Below are 18,030 nucleotides of genomic sequence, written 5' to 3' on the forward strand. Positions count from 1 at the left end.
GCGTGAGGAACTTCAGAGCTTCATTTTTCACCATGTCAGTTCTTCATCGCTTTGATCTCTTTCGCGTCTCCAAGTCCTGACAAGCTCTCGCCTAGTTGAAACGCCCCTCGCTCGTGATCACCTGCTCTGCGGCTGGAAAGTGGTCGCGAGAACATTTCTTCGATCGAGATGACGGAAAGAAAAGTTTGTTGGGAAAGAAATGGAGGAGTAACCAGTATGCGTGGTAGATAGAAAAGAAAGAGCGTGTTGCAATCGCCTGTGTTCCTGTAACTTCCCTTCCGAAATCCGTTCGGATTTGTTCGAGAAAGAATGAGATTTGGAGCTCAATACTCGAGTTTACGGAGCAGTGTAAGAGAGAGATAGCTCCGACCTCGCATCACAGTAAGTAGCATGCTGTCGGAAAGATGCGTTCCTCTCGCTCTCGTCGAACCCGGTGTCGCGAAGAGCCGATGATACTTCTTTGCGAGGCAAGTTTCGGGGATACGGAGGAGATTGGATAGACGACACAACAAGAGAAGGATACGAGACTGCGCACTGTCATCAACGAGTATATGGAATTCCTGCCCGCCGAGAAGAGACGGAGAGTCAGCGTCGGAACGGGAAAGAAAAGAGGAAATCGGTTGTTCCCCTTCCTTGTGCCTGTCGAGCATTGATTTGAGGAGAGCAAGCGAGAGATAACTCACCATTTGTTGCGTATTGCTGTTCGAGATCGAAAGGAAGGCGGAAGAAGGAGAAAAAGAGAATGCATGAAAAGAAAAGTTCGTCAGGTCCGAATTCGACGAAACGACGATAGGGATGAGATGCTCAAGTACAAACTGATCGTAGACTAGTGACATCTTGTTTTCTCTTGCGTCTGAAATGATTCCCATCATGTAAACTGCCGCATCCTTTTCCGAAAGATCGAGCCTAAATCGCTCTCTGAGCCTGTCCATAGTTGGTTCTCCCTTGAAGGACGGGAACTCGGCCGCGAGCATCTGAGAAGTCGTATGAACGATTTCGTTTGCGTAGGGTCGACAAGCTAAAAACGCTTTCACAACCAAGTCGACGAAAGTTCGGTAACCGGGTTCACCCATCATCACGACCATTTCCTTGCTCAGTTTGAACGAGTTCGGTTCGAATTTTATCCCTGGAAAACGATAGCGTGTGTTAGCGTTCAGAAAAAACAGAGAGAGAGAGAACGAAAAACACACCTCCAGGACCAATGTCAAATAGGAAACCGAAATCTAAAAAAAACGGCCCTCGAGTCAATACTCGAGGACCGCACATAGTGAAATAAAGTGAAGAGCGTACCGATATGAGTGATACAACCTCGTCCATCAATCATGATATTCCCGTTGTGACGATCCTTGATTTGAATAATGTAGCAAAGGAGCGAGTAGGCGGCCATCGATTGAATAAAGTTCGTCCTCGCCTTCTGGAATTCGATCGATTCGACGGGTCCATACTTGAGCGTGAAGAAACTGAGGAGATCATTGATTTTCGCTCGACCCATTTCATCTCGAGAAGTCGCGTTCGGAACGACATCAATCACTCCGCACTGTTCACTCACGCCATCAGTGACTCAACCCGAACGCAGGAAGACAAGTAAGAACTCACGCCAGGACCAGTCGCGGTAACTCGATAAGGAGTCACGAGTAGATCCAATCCGAGGGAATTGAAAATATTCTTATGCATCGCGATGATCTGTAGCGCGAGGACATCTTGTCTACAATCGTCTCCTACTTTGAAGATCGCCGATTGCCAAGTATCGTAGTCTTCCTTCTTGTTCGAACTCGATCCTTCAGCTTCTTCCTCGATTTCGATCAGTTCGTCTTGAGCGACGAGGTCGGAATTGTTTTGTCGTTCTCGTTGTCGTCGAACTTTGAATGTCGCCATGAAAGGAGCCTGTGAGAGGAGTTGTTTGACCGGAGAGTCAGCAAGCGAGCGTCTCTCCAAAACCCAAACAACTCACCTTCGCGTGACTCTGTAGAGGACGTCCAGACTTTCGATTGATATCGACGACGACTCCATCCGGATTACTCGGTAAATAAACTCCGACATCGACTTTGATTTTCGCCATTTCTTCATCGATCTTTTTCTGTTCATTCTCTCTCACGGCCATCAGTCTCTACCGTAAAATCGTGATTGATAGGAAGGGAGAACCCACCTTTTTCTCAGCTTTACTAGCCTTGATGAACGGTTTAAGTTTCGCCGAGATCGAAGTAACTTCATCAAAGAATGAGAATTCTCGATTATAGAAATCTTGAGCTTCTCCCGATAACGAATCGACAATCATATCCACCACTCGATCCAAGATAGGTTTCATCGGGTCCTCCTTTAGATACGGTCAAGAAATTACATCAGCTCGAGATTATTGCGAGTCCGATGAAAGTGATCTCTGTGATCGCACCTCTTCAGCGTCATCCCCTCGATAAGCGTTCGCTTTCATGTTCCAAATAATCTGATGACAGAACAACTGCGAAATCTTCGAAGTCTCAAAGATGAACCTCTCCGCATAACCTTTTTCACTCATCCCTTTCATCAGCTCCTCTTCATCCCTCTTCTCTGCAGCTCGAATACGAGGTGAGACTCACCTAGAGAATCGTTCCTGAGAGCTTGTACGACTTGCGGAATATAAAAGAACGTGATCCCAACCGGATGATGTTCCAACACTCGAAGTGCGTATTGAAGTAAGATCGAATCTCCTCCATATTTCGGGAACAGGAACCTTAGCGCTTCTGGGACCGTTACTGGAGCCCAGTAGAGAAGATGCTGTACAATCTCACTCCTCATCAGCTCGCATTCCTCCAGAAGAGGGAGAGAGAGAGGAGGGAACGAACTCGTAGTTTCGATCGAGATTCGCTTGGAATTTCATCGTCGATGAAAAACGCCAACGCATGAGGAGAATCTTGAACGGTCAAAGGATCGGCTCGAACCAATTCGGTTACTTCGTTCGAGAGTAACGGGAACTTGAAACGAGCGGGAAGGTGAACGACGACTTTTGACCATCTCTTCCAAGCGAATCGAGCGAGTTTGACGAGACGCTACATGAACGATTCGTGAGCTACAACACCTCCATCTGAGATGCGAGGGTTGGTGACTCACATCGGGAGAAGGAGAAGAGGAAGAGAGAATCGGTCCTCGTTTCGAATCCTGAGTTGGATTCAACCAGAGTTTGAGTCGATCCGCTTCGTCGTGCATCAACGTGATCAATAATTCCTTCTTCAGCGAGTGTTCCTCCTTGACTCGATTGAAGTTCGCTCGATCTGTTCGAGCAATTCGTCGTCGTCAAATTTCGAGCTACGAAGAAAACGCTCTAAAACGTGCGGGAAGAGACTGACCTGTGACGGATGTTGCCGAGCTAGTGACCGTTTCGTTGAGAGTAACGAAATCACTCTCGATAATCAACGTCAATTCCTCGACAGCCTGTAAATCCGCTTTCATCTGAATTCGATTCGTTCCAAAACTCCATCTGTTCACCAATTCCCCTTTCAGTCATCGTTTTCACACGGTACTGAGAGAGAGGGAATCGGACTAACGCAGGAGGTACTTCGAACCAATCGAACGCGGCATTGAACAGTTTCGTTCGGAAATTGAATTCGGCAATCGATTCCATTTCGCTTCCTTGTAAAACGCAGAATCCGAACGCGAGGAACCTGAACCTCAATTCCCTCGACAATGGGTGATGTCTATCTCACACACACTCAACTTCGAATCAGCTCGAGCGCCCTCAGTCTAGAGAGAGGAGAGAGGGAGAAAGGAGAACTTACGTCCAACTCTCGAGATTATCGAGCGATCTCGAAACGAGTCTCATACAAGCTAACGCCAACTCTTTACTCCTGTATCGGAACGCTTGAAACCGACTCGAAAGGAACTCGAGGATCCCTAACATTGGAGCGAACAATCGAGAAGCCAAGAGGTATTCTTTCGTTAATTGATTTTTGTCAGTCGGGGTAAATTGAGTTTCTTGATTCAATGGTGAGTCATTACTGTTCACACTCACTCTTTGATCAGTTCACTCGACTCGAGAGAAGAGGAGAAGGGGGACTCACTCGAGAGCCCTCGAAAATAATCCTTGACCTCTCTCAATCGATCCATTCCAACTCTCGACGACTTCCGCTATTAACCTACATTCGAATTCGTCCCTTTTCGAATCGACGATCCAAGTCCAAACATCCCTCGCGATTTGAATCGAAGCTTCCGTGTAAATCCTCACTGGTAACGAAACAACGAAGTGCAACAACTCTGAATCGGAGAAGGAGGATTGAGGCTCTTGAATTGAGGAGGATTTGACGAGTAATCCACCGGCGGAGAAGAAGAGATCACGGAGTTCAGAGAGCTTGTAATGGAGTTTGTGGTGAGAGAGTTGAGAGGAGAGATCGAGTAGTCGAGAGAAGATTTCTTTTCGACCAGCGTTACCTAGTAACCCGAAACGTCTTCATCAGTCGAAGCTTCTTGAGCGCCAAGTGATGAAGAGAATACGAGACTAACCAGATCTAGCAGCTTCACCACCAAAGTAACTTTTCGCCGCCAGAGTTTTCGCAAAACTCGCCGAACTATCAACGTTCCAACTTCCCCAAGCCGGTAATTGTGCTATTCTCACTCCTTCCTACTCATCAGTAATCGTCCCATTCCAGTCGAATAAGAGAGACGACTCACCACTCTTTCCATTACTAGGTGGCATTCTGACCAAATCCAATGCCACACTCTTCCCCATTTCTTCCTCTTCCTCCCTCAACCCCGGCATCATCCCCTGATCCCCTCCACCGTTAACCGGCTCAGAATCCTCGATGTAATGCATCAAGAGTCCCTTCATCGCTTCAGGAGAACGAGTCATTCCAGCTTTTAACCACGTTCGAACCGATTGATGCAACTCTCTCAATATTCGTTGTCGTAAAGGGTAATCGTCTGGAAGAGTTAAGGAAACATGTCGAGTTGAGAAAGTATAAGTTGGTGTGTACTGCTCGCGTCAATCTCCCACTCGAAAATCAGCTAATCGCTCGAAAAACGAAGAAAAAAGGATGAGAGCAGAGCTGACCTCGTCTAGGAATTCACTCAAACAACTCTTCCTTACAACCGTCAATAGCTCCAACATGATTCTCGCAGTTTCTCCTCCGTCAACCGTAACCAAACTCGGGAAATTCCCAAACAACTCGTTCAAAAAATTGTACGCGAGAGCTCGGACTTCGGGTTGAGGATTCGTCGTTTCGTACAATAACGCTTTGAGGGTCGAAGTAGTTTGTCGAACGGGGACGGAGTGAAGAGGAACTTGATGGGAGAGTTGAGAAATGTAAGTTAAGAGAACCTGTTCTCACTCGTCTTTTCATCAGTTCCCTTGTTCCTTCTCTGCTTCTCGTCAGTCAGTCGAAGAGAGAGCGATAGTGACTCACCTTTTCCGCAATTGATTTGAGACAATCCCCCATTCCTCCCCCTCCCTCTCCAGCTAAATCCTTGACCTTGAAATACTCGAAAACCATTTCAACCCTTCCCGCTCCCCCTCCTCCTCCTCCTCCCGTCGCCGAAGCTCTCAATGCTTCCAATCTCATAACAGTACTCAAAAACACCGCCTTAGGAGTTTCAATCCCTCTTATCAATCCAGCTTGGGAGGGTAACTCGGTTGCGAGGTCACCTCGGAGTGATTCGATCGAACGAACTCCTCCTGATGAAGTTCCTCCTCCTCCTGAAGACGAGTAGTTCTTGAGTAATCCATTAATCTGAGCCTCAATTTCGACCCAAACATCCCCTCCATTTCCCGATCCCGATCCCGATCCAGAACCCGAAACGAGCGTCGGAGATCTCTTCGCGATTTCCTCCAAACTCCTCCTCGTCTCTTTATCTTGTTTCGAGCTGAACAGGGAAGATAGTAAAGAGATGTACCAGAAACTTCTGAACAAGGCTCCTAACGTCGTTGTTGTCGTCGTCGTTGTCGTCGTTGTCGAACTCTTCTTCGCGGGTTCTTCGAGGGGTGAGAAATCGGATTGAATGAGGTAGGAAGCAAGGATCGGGAGGAGAGCTTTCAATGCTCCGATTCTCTGTTTTCGATCAATCCGTTCAATCTGCTGTCAGTATTCTCCCTCGACGAGAAACAGAACGAAAGAAAGATTGAATGGACGGACCCGTTCAGCAGACAACCGATGACCGCTCTCAAGATCCGTAGTACCTCGATGAACGAAAAGCGTCAAGAGTTCAATCAAGAATTCGTTTCCTAATTCCTCCTTCTTCTTCGAGGCGATCGTTCCGAGTTGATCGAAAGTCTTTACTGCCTGCTCGTACTCAGCCATTCCGTCTCAGCTCAGAACTCCGTCACTCACTTCGAAAAAGGGGGAAGAGCGACGTACCGCTCGGAAAACTGCTCCCTCTCCTTCTCCTACGTTCACGCCGTCTGATGAGCTCAAAACAGCTCCTCTTCCAACCGCTCCCACAGTCCTCCCAATCTCCTTGAAAGATTCCCTAGTTTCTCTCCTGCTGACTCCCTTCTTCGTCGAAATCGAAACGTCGACGTCGCATTCAACGACGATAGTTTCAGCGATTAAACCGAGTTCGTGTAAAGCAGCAACTAGGATTCGATCGTCTACGGCAGTAGTAGTCGAGGAGGATGAGGAGGAGGTGACGAGTCTTTGGAATAAAGATTGAGCGAGTTTGAGAGGTTCACCATCCACCGATTGAGTTCCCGTTCCTGCCGGTTTCTTAACGACGACGAGTGAGCCGTTATTACCGTTCGAGGTCGACGTGCTCGGAAGTGGTGAGCGAGAGAGTAGACCGATAGCGTAAACCAAATTCAAGCTTTGTCCAATTTTCTCCGGTTCGATTTCCCTCCCTCGTTCTCGTTCTCTTTGTTGTCGAAGCAGTGATGATGACCTATCGTCGATCGGTGAAGCGGGACTCGAAACGGGATATGAAGAAGTCGAGGAAGTCAAGAGGGTGAGGTGGTTCAAAAGGGTTTGAAGCGCCGAAAGCCGGGTCGAAGAATCACTCGGGATCTATTCGTTCCTCACCTCGTCGCGAGTCAGCGAGGTTCACGCTACGCTTCAGGGATTGCGGGAGAAAGAAAGGAAAGGGAAAAGGCAGAGCGTACGAGTTGAATCCAAGTCTCAACGATTTCCTCGACCAATTCCCCTGGTCCTTCTCCCTCTTTCTCCTCCAGTGTCCCGTCCAGACCGTGATTATCAAGTCGATACGGACCTCCCTGACTCTGACTTTGAGCCGAGCGTAAGATAGTCCATCTACCCAATTCCTCACTCCCCAATAAACCCCTGATCAACTCTCCAAACCTTCCCCTCGTCGGACTAGGACTGTCTAGCGTTCTCGTTCTCGTGCTCGCTAATCGTCGAATCGAGGTGAGAGCGGTTAATTGAAGCGAATGGGAAGTCGAGGCTTGAAGGGTGGAGGGAAGGAGGAGGGAATCGAGGATTTCAAAGAGTTTCGAATTTGGGTTCGACGAGGAGAGTGTGGAGGTGATTGTTGCGAGTTTCTGATACCACCATCGTCAACATCGAGATTCATCAGTAACCCTTCTACTGCCTGCGCGCGAGAGAGAGAAAGGGCAGAGAAGAGAGTAAAAACTCACGAGACACTCTTCGAGAACTTTCCCAGCTCCCCTCGTTTCATCCACCTCCTCCTCGTCCTCATTATCCAACCCATCCTCCCTGTTCTCTCGCCTCTCAACCGCTTCTTCAACCCTCTTAACGATCTCCTCCCAAACGTCCAAACTCCTCTCCCCCGTTCTTTGCGCGACGGTTCGGAGTGACTCTGTGATCGAGGTCGCCGAGGAAGAGGAAGCGGAGGTAGTCGAGAAGGAACTCGAACTCCAGTAGATCGTGAGTAATTCGAGACAAGTCGAGAGTCCGAGATAAGGCGTCAACAAGGAGTCATCATCATCATCATCACGGTAGAATTCCAAGACGGATTTAATCGCTCGAACTTGAGAGTCGTCCTCTTCTGAAGAATCGACATCGTTCTCGTTCTCGAGTGAATAGCGTCGTAGCACCTCACCGAGAGTATCGGAAGGCGAAGAAGATGGAGGGAAAGAGGGAAACGGATCCGTTGATTCGAATTTGAAAGTCGTCGTTTTGATCGCTCTTCCAAGTCCAAGAATCGAGGGTACGACGTGCAGTAAAAGCCTCTCACCTGTCAACTCTCAACTTATTTCAGTTCCCGTTCCAGAGAGAGATCAGAACTGAATGATGGGTGAGAGGAAAAACTGACCGTTCCTAATCGTATCTAAATCCCTCAACAACCCCTCCTTCAAGTCCCAAACACGCCCGACCAATCTCTCCTTCCCTTCCTTCGTCTGTGATGTAGAGGCGAGTGAAAGGGCCGCTTGAACGAGTGCGAAACTCAATTTATCGAAAATTGGAAAATCTACTCTCCTCTCTCTTCTTTTTATCAGCCTTTCCTTCCTCTCGCTCTGAGAAGTATCAGAGAGACTGAACCTGTTGATGAAGAGATCCTGAGAGACTCCCACTCAACTCTCCACCCTCTCAATCCTCCCATCAACTCGAGAATCTGTCGTTCGATTCCTTCTTCTTCCCTCTGACCAGGCGCTTTGAGTTGAGTAACGTATTCTGCAAAAGCGATGATACCTTCTATTTGATCGCTCGTCTAGCATTCATCATCACACCGCACACAGCACACAGAGGAAGTTGGGTTAGCTGGAACGGAACCCCACAAGAAAGGTCGCCGGAGTTTGAGTTGAGCGAGAAAGACAAAGACTCACCAAACCTTCGTCTACCGCGTCATCAGTTGAGCCGTTCTGATACCCATTGCCATTTGTAGAAGGGGAAGGTAGATCGAGTAAAGGAGTCGTCAAGAGTTGTAGGTCTTCAGATTCTTGTTTGGAAGAGGAAGAGGAGGAGGAGAGGTTCGTAGCGAGTGATTTTAGGACTTGGGAGTATAATCCCGCGCTATCTAGGCTATCCATCTCCTGTACTCTCTGTGTCGAGTCGGTCTGGTTAGTGAGAGGTGAGAGGTAGGAGCGAAACGACTTGTTCGTCACTCTACTCTCTCTCTCTCTCTCTTTCTCTCACTTCGCCTGACGACTCGACTTACGAGAAACGAAAGTAAAAGTAAGAATGGAGGAATCCAAGTTAACGGCATCAACCACTGCTAGTCAACTCGAACTCGCCCTTCTTTCAACTCTCGCTTCGACCTCGATCTCCTCTACCTCGTCCTCCTCTGACGCCGTTCCCGCTACCTCCTCCTCCGAAGACACTCGACCTCAAGGAGAAGAAGGAGATCAAGAGGATGGATACAAAGATGGAGATTTACCTGAATTCAGTGATCCAGAAGATGATGAAGGTTCGACAAAGGATGAATCACTCGCGAGTGGTGGATCGAAACTAGGAGGAGGACTAGGAGGAGGAGGGAAGGGATTACCACCTCGTATGATACCTGGAAAAGGCATGAAAGGGCCCGCAGGTCGAAAGAAGATTCCTCTCAGCTCTTTGAAAGCTCGTTTAACCGGCGGCGGCAGTTCATCGAATAAGGACAAGGACAAGAAACCCTCCCCGTCCACCTCTGAGGCTGCTCCTACGACAACCGAATCACCAACGAGTTCGACGAAAGGAAAGGGTAAATCTAAAGGACTCGATAAACTTTCCTCCTCTCAACTCGACCAAATCATTTCTAAATTCACTTCCCTGAACCCATCCCTCGCCTCTTCTTTATCTCGTTCCGAAATCCTCTCCGCCTTGTCCCTACTCCAACTCGACGAATCCGTTCTCCGAGGAGAGACTGGACTGATGGGTAAAGGAACTAAAGATACTGGTGGTTCCCACAAATTTTGGAAAACTCAACCGGTAGTACAACCTGAACAACTCGCTAAAGAGGGAGAGGGGGAGGGGGAGAAGGAGTTGAAAGAAGGTCCTTTGGAGAAAGATAAGAAGAAAGAAGAAGTTTCGAAAGAGGAGACAGAGTTACATAGGGATTTTAAATGGGTTACCGTAGATTTAAACGAGGGGAATCAAGTAACGTTCTCTCTCTCTCTTTTCTCCCTCGAACGAACGAAAGGGGCTGATGAGTATGAGTACGATGATCAGTTGAAAGAAGTTTACGAGTTGTTAACTCATCATTACGTAGAAGACGCCGATGCTTCTTTCAGATTCGATTATTCTCCCGAATTTATCGAATGGTACGTTCCCGTCTCTCCCTTTCTCTCATTCTCTTCTGTCTCCGGAGCGTTCCATTAAATTTGAAAATGAGTGAGACTAACGAAAACTCGAACGAATGACGCGACGACGCAGGGCACTAAAACCCCCAGGATACGTCCCCGATTGGCACGTCGGAATTCGAGTGAGAGAAACTGGTAAACTCGTTGGATTCATCGCTGGGGTACCGATAGATCTCAGAATTCGTGCCGTGTAAGCTCTCATACTCTCCTCTGTTTCTCTTCCTCGACTAATTCGTTTTCTCCTGTTTTCCTCGCTCTCTTTCTTCCTATCTCCTCGCCTACCTTCTACCTTTCTTTTCGCTCACAAATCTCCAAACACTCCTGAAACTCGCTCGCTCACGCTCACACTCGCCTCGTTCAGCACGAAACGTTGTACGGAAATCAATTTCCTAGTAGTTCACAAAAAACTCCGTTCGAAACGACTCGCCCCGCTCTTAATCACTGAAGTAACCCGACGTACTCACTTGCACGGGATATTCCAAGCGATTTACACGTCGGGTACGGTTCTCCCTACCCCATTTACTCGTTGTCAGTATTATCATCGAAACCTCAACCCTCCCAAACTCGTCAAACTCGGTTTCTCGGCAATCCCTCGAAACTCTACTATCGCTAGAATGTCAACCTATTTCAGAGTACCCGCGGAACCACAAATGGAGGGTTTAAGGGAATTAGAGAAGAGGGATTTGAAACAAGTTGGTCGGTTGTTGAGGAATTGGATGGCGAGGTTTGAATGTGCTCCCGTGTTGAGTAATAGGGAAATCGAACATGCTTTATGGTCTGGAAGGGGTCGGGACGTTGACGGAAAGAGGGTAGGACAGGTCGTTTGGACTTATGTTATTGAGGTAACGTTCTTCAAACTCCTTCTCCCTTCTCTCTCTTCCGATGCGAAGAAACTCGACTAACGTATTAAACCCCCTCGAGCGTAGGATCCTTCCTCTCATCGTATAACCGATTTCTTCTCGCTCTATTCTCTCCCCTCAACCGCCGTTAAATCCTCCCCTCTCCAATCTATAAACGCCGCCTACTTGTTCTACTACGCATCTTCTCGTACCCCTTCAACTCGAGAACTCGGGGATGGTTCAACGGCTACGAAGGTCGTTAATTGGAAGGATGAGAGTGAGGAGGAGAGGATGGAATTGAAGGAGAGATTGAAGGGAGTTATGGGGGATGCTCTCGTGGTCGCGCAGAAGGTAAGTCACTGATCTGAGTGAATACGATGTGTGTGATTGAGAGAGAGGCTGATTGAGTTAAAGGAGGGTGAGTAGAATGGATTCGATGTCCTAAACGCGTTGACTTTACAAGATAATTCATTATTCTTAGAGGATCTCAAGGTACGTCGTCGTCCCAGATCCCATCTTTCTCATTCCCTTCCTTGCCTTTCCTTTTCCTGAAATCATCTCTGACTGACTGAACGAATTTGTGTGATTGGTCGTGACATGATTAGTTCGGTCGTGGAGAGTAAGCACCTTTCTTCGTCTCTCTCCTTTCCTTGTCTCTCTGCTCTTTCTTTCTCTGATCTTTCCTTTTCGTCGTCAAAATATACTGACGTTACTTCTTCTTCTTCGTGTGAATTTCGGTAGTGGTTTCCTCAATTTCTACCTCTAGTACGCTCCCTATCTCCTCTCTCACAAAATCGTTCTTGTCGCTAACGCTAGAAATGAGTGTTTGTGCTCTGCTAGTAATTATCACACGAAACCAATCGAAGGAGGAATCGATCCTGCTTCGAAAGGATCTGGAATCGGGGTCGTTATGCTCTAAAGAAATCTCTCTCACTCACTCTCTGCCGTGTACTCACCACCAGCGAAGAGCGACTGTCTTGATCGGAGGGAGAAACGGAATTACTCGAGAGTGAAGCGAGGGAAACTGGATTTTTTTGCAAGCAGATAAGGTCGCGATGGATGGGAGGGATACAACATGACTTTTCGATATAGATACCCTATTACAAAGAATACGATGTATGATATGCTGCAAGCGAGAGAGAGACTTGACAAGATGACTTCTAGGAATAAGCTTTCTACGAGAAAATGCGAAATTTACTTTGAAGCGATGCGACGACGAGGAAGACCTGTGGACTACCGATTTCGCTAGTCGTGTACTAGGAATCCTATCAGACAATTCTCTAAGAGCGTCTCGTAATTGACCCATGCGTGAGCCAGCACTGAAACAAACGAAGGATTTGAGTCAGTTCCGACTTTTCTCTCTGCGTTCTTCTCGTCTCCTGCGTTCTTTCGCGGCGCAGAGGGAGTAGCGTAGCGAGAGGTTACTCACTGAATAATTGCGTAGCTGTGACCGCAATTCTCTCGTCAGTTAAAAAATCTCAAACTCTCGAATCTCAACGAAAAAGTAGTTTCCTCACCGTCCTTCCCACCTCCTCTCAACATTTCCCCTCCTCCCCCCGGATGAAACCTCAAAAACCTCGTAACGTTATAAACTTTTCCTCCATAACACTGCCAACAATCCTCCTCTTTATCATGCATCGCCAACTCTTCAACGCTAATTATTTTCAATTCCGTGATTCCTCCCTGCTCAGTATCGTTCTTTACATCAGCACAGGGGATGACAAGCTGGGAAAGGAGGAGGACGCTTACGCGTAAGTCAACAGAAGGATCTCGATTCAATTTGGCCCAATCTAATTGAGAAAACCCTTTTTCGACCCTCACCCTCGCTTTCTTCGGAGCTTTAACTACTTTCTGGGTAGTAGTCGGAGGTGCTAACGAGGAACTCGAAGGTTCGATCTTTATTTCTGGTAGATTAGGAGTTTCGTCTTCATCGAAAGAGGGGGATGTTGAACCATCTGGATCGGAATTCAATTGGAAAGAGGGAACTTGAGCGCGTTGCTGTGAGTGAAGGGAGGGGAATTGAACGGAGGTAGTATCGGGTTCGGCTATCGAAGAGTCCGTAAGAGTCATTGTAGGTGTCGGCGTTGAGGAAGGAGATGAGGAAGTGAGACCGATCGCGTTCTGTTAACGTTCTCAGTCGTCTAGCTCAGTGTAGGGGCTAAATCAGAGAGAGAACTCACTGTAATCGAGCTAAACATCTCGGAGTCGTGATGGTCGAGAGCAAGAGAGAGAGTCGTCGCTGAGTTTGGTTTCATCTCTTTCCCTCTCCCTTATCCTGTCACCCGCTCTGAATGCTCCATCAATGACGGTCCCTTCACTCCGTTTGCTATCCGAACAGATCCTACGTCCTTTCTGGTCCCGTACGTTTCCCTCTCTCTCTTCTCTCTTTCAACCCCCGTCATTGAACAAACCCAACCCTCTTCTCTCTGGTGAAATAGAAGTAAGGGATATAGGAGATTGTCCCTACGAGGTAGTCTCGAATTTGTTGAGATTGAGTACGGCGAATCAATTGAGTGAATTGGAGGAGAATTCACCTCATCTCTCAACACATACAAACGGTTCGTTATCCTTTCTCTCTCTCTCTCTCTCTCTCTCTCTCGCTCCCAGCTCCCTGCTTGCTCGAACTCGATTGAAGGGACTGATGAACGGGAGGTCAACGAATAGGTCTCTGGAAGAAATTATGCGTGAATGATTTCGTAGAAATTCGAAAACTTGTCGAAGATCAACAACTCCCGGCTTCCAGCTCGTCTGCCGCTCTGCTCAGCGGCGATGCCGACGAAGAGACGGAAAGTGATGCAGATGTAGGTGTATGTTGGAGGGATCGTTATTTCGAAGAAGAGGAAAAGAAACAAGTTCGTTCGCTTTCCCTCTCCCTTCTCTCAGGCAGAAACTGCTTGCTGACTCGCTAGCTCGTTCGCACAGTTGAAAATGCAACAAGTCCTCTCGAAACTCCGATCTCAATACTCTTCGTTATCCTCGGCGAAACAATCTCGTCAAGTACAAACGATCGATGGATTACGGTTTGAGAAACGTCGTAAACTCACTTCCCACTCTCACTCCTCCTCTTCCTCCTCTTCACGTGAGTCCCTTCTCCTTCTGCGAGACAAGAGAGATGAGAAGAGCTGATGAAGGAAAGATGGGATGATGCAGAGAGACCGAAAAGTTTATTACAAAAAGTTCGACAAAATTCAAAACAAATCAATTCGATTTACGCTCCCAAACGTCAATATCAACAACGTCGTCCTCCAGCTCCTTCGACGACAGTTAGAAAGGTACCTGCGATTACTACGGAGGCGTTCCCATCGACTGGGAAAAAAATCTTACCGATCCCGAAAGCCGCTCCTTCGAATAAAGGTCCTCCTCCTTTACCATTACCTCCACCTCCTCCTCCTCCTTCAAGTAGCGCGAAATCACCTCCTCCTCCTGTACCGAAACGACCAGTGATCAAGACTGTCACCCGGACGACAACTACTTTGAAACGTTCCTCGGCTTTATTGAATTCCCCTCCTCTTCGACAGACTTCCTTCTCTCCACCACCACCTCAACCAAGTTCATTCGAGGTACCTCCAGCGAGACCTATCGCTCAAATCCCCTTGAGAGCACGAACGGTTTCGACGACTCAACAACCCGGCCCTTCAACGACGACGAAACCTCTGCCTTCTTCTGCGGTGGGACCTCCAGCAGCGCGAACTCAAGTACTTTCGCCGCCTGGATCACCGCCTCCTCCTCCTCCTCTTCATACGAAACCCGTTGTGCCGCAGAGGAGAGCGTCAACGACAGGTGGATTGTTCATTCCGAAGAAACGATAACTTTTCTCCCAATTTTCTGTTTTCTTTTCGTTTTTTTTTTTTTTTTTTTGGCATTTTTTGTCTCTGTCCGTTGCTTGCTCTTTTGTTGTTGTTATCTGGAAATGTCTACCTTCGCTTTTATTTCCCTCTACGAAAAGGGAGACCTCTCGATCTCGAAGTGCTGCAGTACAATTTCGCCTCTTTCATCTCGAAAAACTTCTCCTTCCACCTCACGGACCTCGACCTCGACTTTCAGGATGCTGCGTGCTCGTTGTAGCGCAGTCTCTCCATTCGGCCAACGATCCTTGTCTACCGCCAGTCGTACTCCTCGATCTTCTTCTCGTTCTACCCCACTCCTCGGCCCATCTCTCCTTTTCCTCGCCCTCTCCGGCGGTGCCATACTCCTCACGACCTCTCGTGATGAATTATCAATGAAATCTGAGCGTCCTTTTGCGCCAACGGGCGATTTGAACGATGGGAAATCTAGAGAGAATCCGTTAACTTTCCTGTACGTCTTCCCATATCCCTCCTTCTCTCTTCCTTTTAGGTATCCTGCGCTGACTTCAGCGTGAGTGTGTGTATCTGTGGGTAGTTGGGGTCGTAACACCGATCTAGTCGTTTCACCTCCTCCTTCAACTTCCTCCTCCTCCTCTTCGTCGACTTCCTCGAGTTCGGAATTCGTCAAGAAACCACTTTCGTCTCCCTCCTTACTCTCACTCGGTGGAGTCCTTCGAGATTTAAAGCTTTCCCGTACATACGGAGTCGCGATCGACCTTGAAGGGGACGTTTATCAATGGGGACTCGGATTCAATCCCTCTTCTTCAAGTTCCTCCTCTTCGCTCTCTCCGGACGGTACCGGTACCGAAACGAGTGCGAGTGCAGGAGCTATTGAAAGGACTGTTACGGGGAAGGAAATGAGAGTTGTTGAAGCGACGGAGGAAGGTAAAGTGTTTGGGATTGATAGGAAAGGAGAAGTATGGGTTTGGAGTTCATCGAAATCACTCCAGTCTCCTCGTCTTCGAGAAGGAACGGAGCAGGAGGGAGGGAAGGCGTTGTGGTGGTTAGGACAAGGAACTTTATGGGGTGGAAAGAAGCAAGACAACGCGGTCGACTGTCTGAAATTAAGAACTGATTCTCTGCTCCAAAAAGGGGAAAAGTACGTTCTTTCCTCTCTTCCTCTCTGCCTTCTCGCGCGTGCTGACTCCGTCTCGTTCGAGCGAGAACAGATTCGTCTCGTTGTCAGCCGGAGCATCCCATCTCCTCGCCCTGACCTCTCACGGTCGTTCGTTCTCGCTCCCGCTCTCCCTCTCGGCAAACACTTTTGGACAACTAGGAGTTCGTACCGTTCACCTCTTGACGCCACGTCATCCTGCATCGGCTCCTACTGGATGGGGTTTAACGGTGAGGTTGGAACCGGATGAGAGGTTGAACGAAGTTGGAAGGGATAAAGATCGGAGGATTCAACCTCCTAAGAACCTAGATCCTTTATTGCTGAATTCTGCAACTCCTCCCTCTCGAGCGAACCCACAACCTCCTTCTCCTACTATACCCTCCCTTCCTTCCGCCTATTCTCAGGAGGAAAAGGAACGACAACCTCTCGTCCTCCACTCTTCGCCTTCAGAACATTCTCTCCTAGAACGTTCAATCGATTTCTCGACCACCTTACACGAGATCCCTCCCTTGAAAGGATTGTTCGTGAAGAGTTTGAAAGCGGGTAGGAATCATTCATTGGTACTTTTGGGAGGGAAACAGGATGGGAGAGTGTTAGGGTTTGGAGCTGGGAATTATGGACAACTAGGTAAAGTTCCAGCTTTTCTCCGGGTTTCCAACCTTCTGTTGTCGCTGCTCCGCGTCGAGTCGAGTCGAGAAGCCAAGAGAACACAGCAGAGCTGACGAAAGCGAGAGAGCGTTTGAGCAGGACTTGGCCCAAGTTTGAGTTATCCCTCGATTCCAACTCCTACCGAAATCCCCTTCCTCCGATCCCCCGCATACTCCTCACTCAAACCAACCTCTACGAAATGTCTTTCAATCGAAGCGGGTGGGAATTTATCTTATTTCGTCGTTGAAACTGAACGACCTGGGAAATCACTCGGTTCTTCTCTTCGTAGAGAGATAGATCTCCTCGCTGTACGTTTCACTTTCTCTCTTCTTCGTCTCATCTGAGGTTCGATGAGGGTGCGCGATTCTGTCGTGAGCTGATTTTGATGTAAGCGGTACAGTGCGGTCAAGGACAATTTGGAGGATTGGGGAATGGATTATGGGCGCATGCGACCCATCCTTTGAGGGTAAAGACAGTATCTGGTCTCACTGAATGTACGTCTCCTCGTTTCTTTCGTTCTTTCTCCATTTCCTCCCCTCTCGTTCGCTCGCTTTTCTCTGTCTCTTTCTCGATTCGCCCATGCAAGTTTCGAGCAAAAGGTGAGCTGACTCAAGTTGTTGAACGAGTGATTTTATAGGGAACGAATCCCTCGGACGAGTCGAGCCAATCTCGATTAAATCCATCTCAGCTGGAGAAACTCACGTAGCTGTTGTCCTCGTGAGTCTCTCTCATGCCACTTTTTCTACTATCTATCGGGTTCGACGGGCTAAAGAAAAGAGAATGAATGAATAACTGATAAAAGAAAGAGAGAGGACTGTAAAACAGGATAACGCCGTAACTTTCCCCGACGGTTCGAAATTCGGTAGAGACGTGTTTACGTTTGGTTCGAATGAATTCTACCAAGTAACTTACCCTCCTCTCTTCCTTTTTTTCCTTTTCTCCGCGGCGTGAAACTGACGAACTTGTAAGTGTCGCATAGCTCGGGAATGGTAAACGTGCCTCCCTCGCAACTCCTCAACACCTCCCTCCCCTCCCTTACCCTTCATCTTCATCTTCATCCGCGGCACTGAAACCCGTCCTCGGTCCAAACGGTGAGAAACTACCACTGATAAGTAAGGATAAGAAGGAAGAAGAGAGTTTATCAAGTGGTACTACGAGTCCAATGCCTCATAAGAGGTTACAACGTATGTCTCTTCGTTCACCCGTATTCCGTGCTACGGTCGTTTGCTTCGAAACGCGAGATGAGCTGACTAGATACAAATTACTCGTACTCGTGAGTATAGTGGCGACAGACCTCCCTTTACCACCAGGACTAAGCAAGAAGAGTAAGAATGGTGGGAAGACGAAAGTGGAAGAAACGGTAATTACGGGGGATTCAATGACTGGGGTTTATATGAGGATCGTAGAGGAGGATCAGTAGAGGAGGGCTTAGTTGCG

At 48.1% G+C, this 18,030-nt stretch overlaps 5 protein-coding genes across 5 annotated transcripts; 3 read left to right on the forward strand and 2 right to left on the reverse strand.

Annotated features, from left to right (window-relative positions):
- Positions 1 to 540: 540 nt before the first annotated feature.
- On the reverse strand, positions 541 to 8,899 carry STT4 (1-phosphatidylinositol 4-kinase STT4; the record flags this gene model as incomplete). Its single annotated transcript, XM_076634076.1, has 27 exons — positions 541 to 560; positions 684 to 699; positions 786 to 1,126; positions 1,191 to 1,223; positions 1,291 to 1,537; positions 1,597 to 1,884; positions 1,952 to 2,077; positions 2,147 to 2,314; positions 2,390 to 2,499; positions 2,574 to 2,751; positions 2,820 to 3,023; positions 3,085 to 3,245; positions 3,321 to 3,451; positions 3,519 to 3,668; positions 3,750 to 3,968; positions 4,032 to 4,398; positions 4,471 to 4,572; positions 4,639 to 4,939; positions 5,018 to 5,284; positions 5,370 to 6,011; positions 6,096 to 6,242; positions 6,318 to 6,959; positions 7,055 to 7,450; positions 7,547 to 8,106; positions 8,185 to 8,269; positions 8,449 to 8,580; positions 8,696 to 8,899. The coding sequence occupies 27 exons, from the start codon at positions 8,897 to 8,899 to the stop codon at positions 541 to 543; spliced, it is 6,237 nt and encodes a 2,078-aa protein (XP_076485916.1).
- Positions 8,900 to 9,050: 151 nt separating this feature from the next.
- NMT1 (glycylpeptide N-tetradecanoyltransferase NMT1) lies at positions 9,051 to 11,905 on the forward strand (the record flags this gene model as incomplete). Its single annotated transcript, XM_076634077.1, has 9 exons — positions 9,051 to 9,944; positions 10,017 to 10,108; positions 10,221 to 10,337; positions 10,509 to 10,989; positions 11,074 to 11,337; positions 11,413 to 11,478; positions 11,592 to 11,605; positions 11,728 to 11,751; positions 11,827 to 11,905. 9 exons carry the CDS (start codon positions 9,051 to 9,053, stop codon positions 11,903 to 11,905), a joined length of 2,031 nt encoding a protein of 676 aa, XP_076485917.1.
- Positions 11,906 to 12,231: 326 nt separating this feature from the next.
- JCM6883_002420 (cytochrome b5-like heme/steroid binding domain-containing protein) lies at positions 12,232 to 13,184 on the reverse strand (the record flags this gene model as incomplete). The annotated part of the gene is made up of 4 exons (XM_076634078.1): positions 12,232 to 12,305; positions 12,504 to 12,669; positions 12,736 to 13,107; positions 13,167 to 13,184. The coding sequence occupies 4 exons, from the start codon at positions 13,182 to 13,184 to the stop codon at positions 12,232 to 12,234; spliced, it is 630 nt and encodes a 209-aa protein (XP_076485918.1).
- Positions 13,185 to 13,288: 104 nt separating this feature from the next.
- JCM6883_002421 (elongin A domain-containing protein) lies at positions 13,289 to 14,795 on the forward strand (the record flags this gene model as incomplete). Its single annotated transcript, XM_076634079.1, has 5 exons — positions 13,289 to 13,346; positions 13,425 to 13,544; positions 13,651 to 13,838; positions 13,909 to 14,065; positions 14,137 to 14,795. The coding sequence occupies 5 exons, from the start codon at positions 13,289 to 13,291 to the stop codon at positions 14,793 to 14,795; spliced, it is 1,182 nt and encodes a 393-aa protein (XP_076485919.1).
- Positions 14,796 to 15,031: 236 nt separating this feature from the next.
- On the forward strand, positions 15,032 to 18,013 carry JCM6883_002422 (uncharacterized protein; the record flags this gene model as incomplete). The annotated part of the gene is made up of 9 exons (XM_076634080.1): positions 15,032 to 15,282; positions 15,367 to 15,930; positions 16,001 to 16,572; positions 16,693 to 16,901; positions 16,994 to 17,087; positions 17,231 to 17,310; positions 17,419 to 17,496; positions 17,573 to 17,777; positions 17,877 to 18,013. The coding sequence occupies 9 exons, from the start codon at positions 15,032 to 15,034 to the stop codon at positions 18,011 to 18,013; spliced, it is 2,190 nt and encodes a 729-aa protein (XP_076485920.1).
- Positions 18,014 to 18,030: the final 17 nt, after the last annotated feature.

The sequence above is a fragment of the Sporobolomyces salmoneus genome (assembly GCF_050403485.1).
Source record: "Sporobolomyces salmoneus JCM6883 DNA, S_salmoneus_JCM6883_v1_ctg51, whole genome shotgun sequence".
NCBI classification, from domain to species: domain Eukaryota; kingdom Fungi; phylum Basidiomycota; class Microbotryomycetes; order Sporidiobolales; family Sporidiobolaceae; genus Sporobolomyces; species Sporobolomyces salmoneus.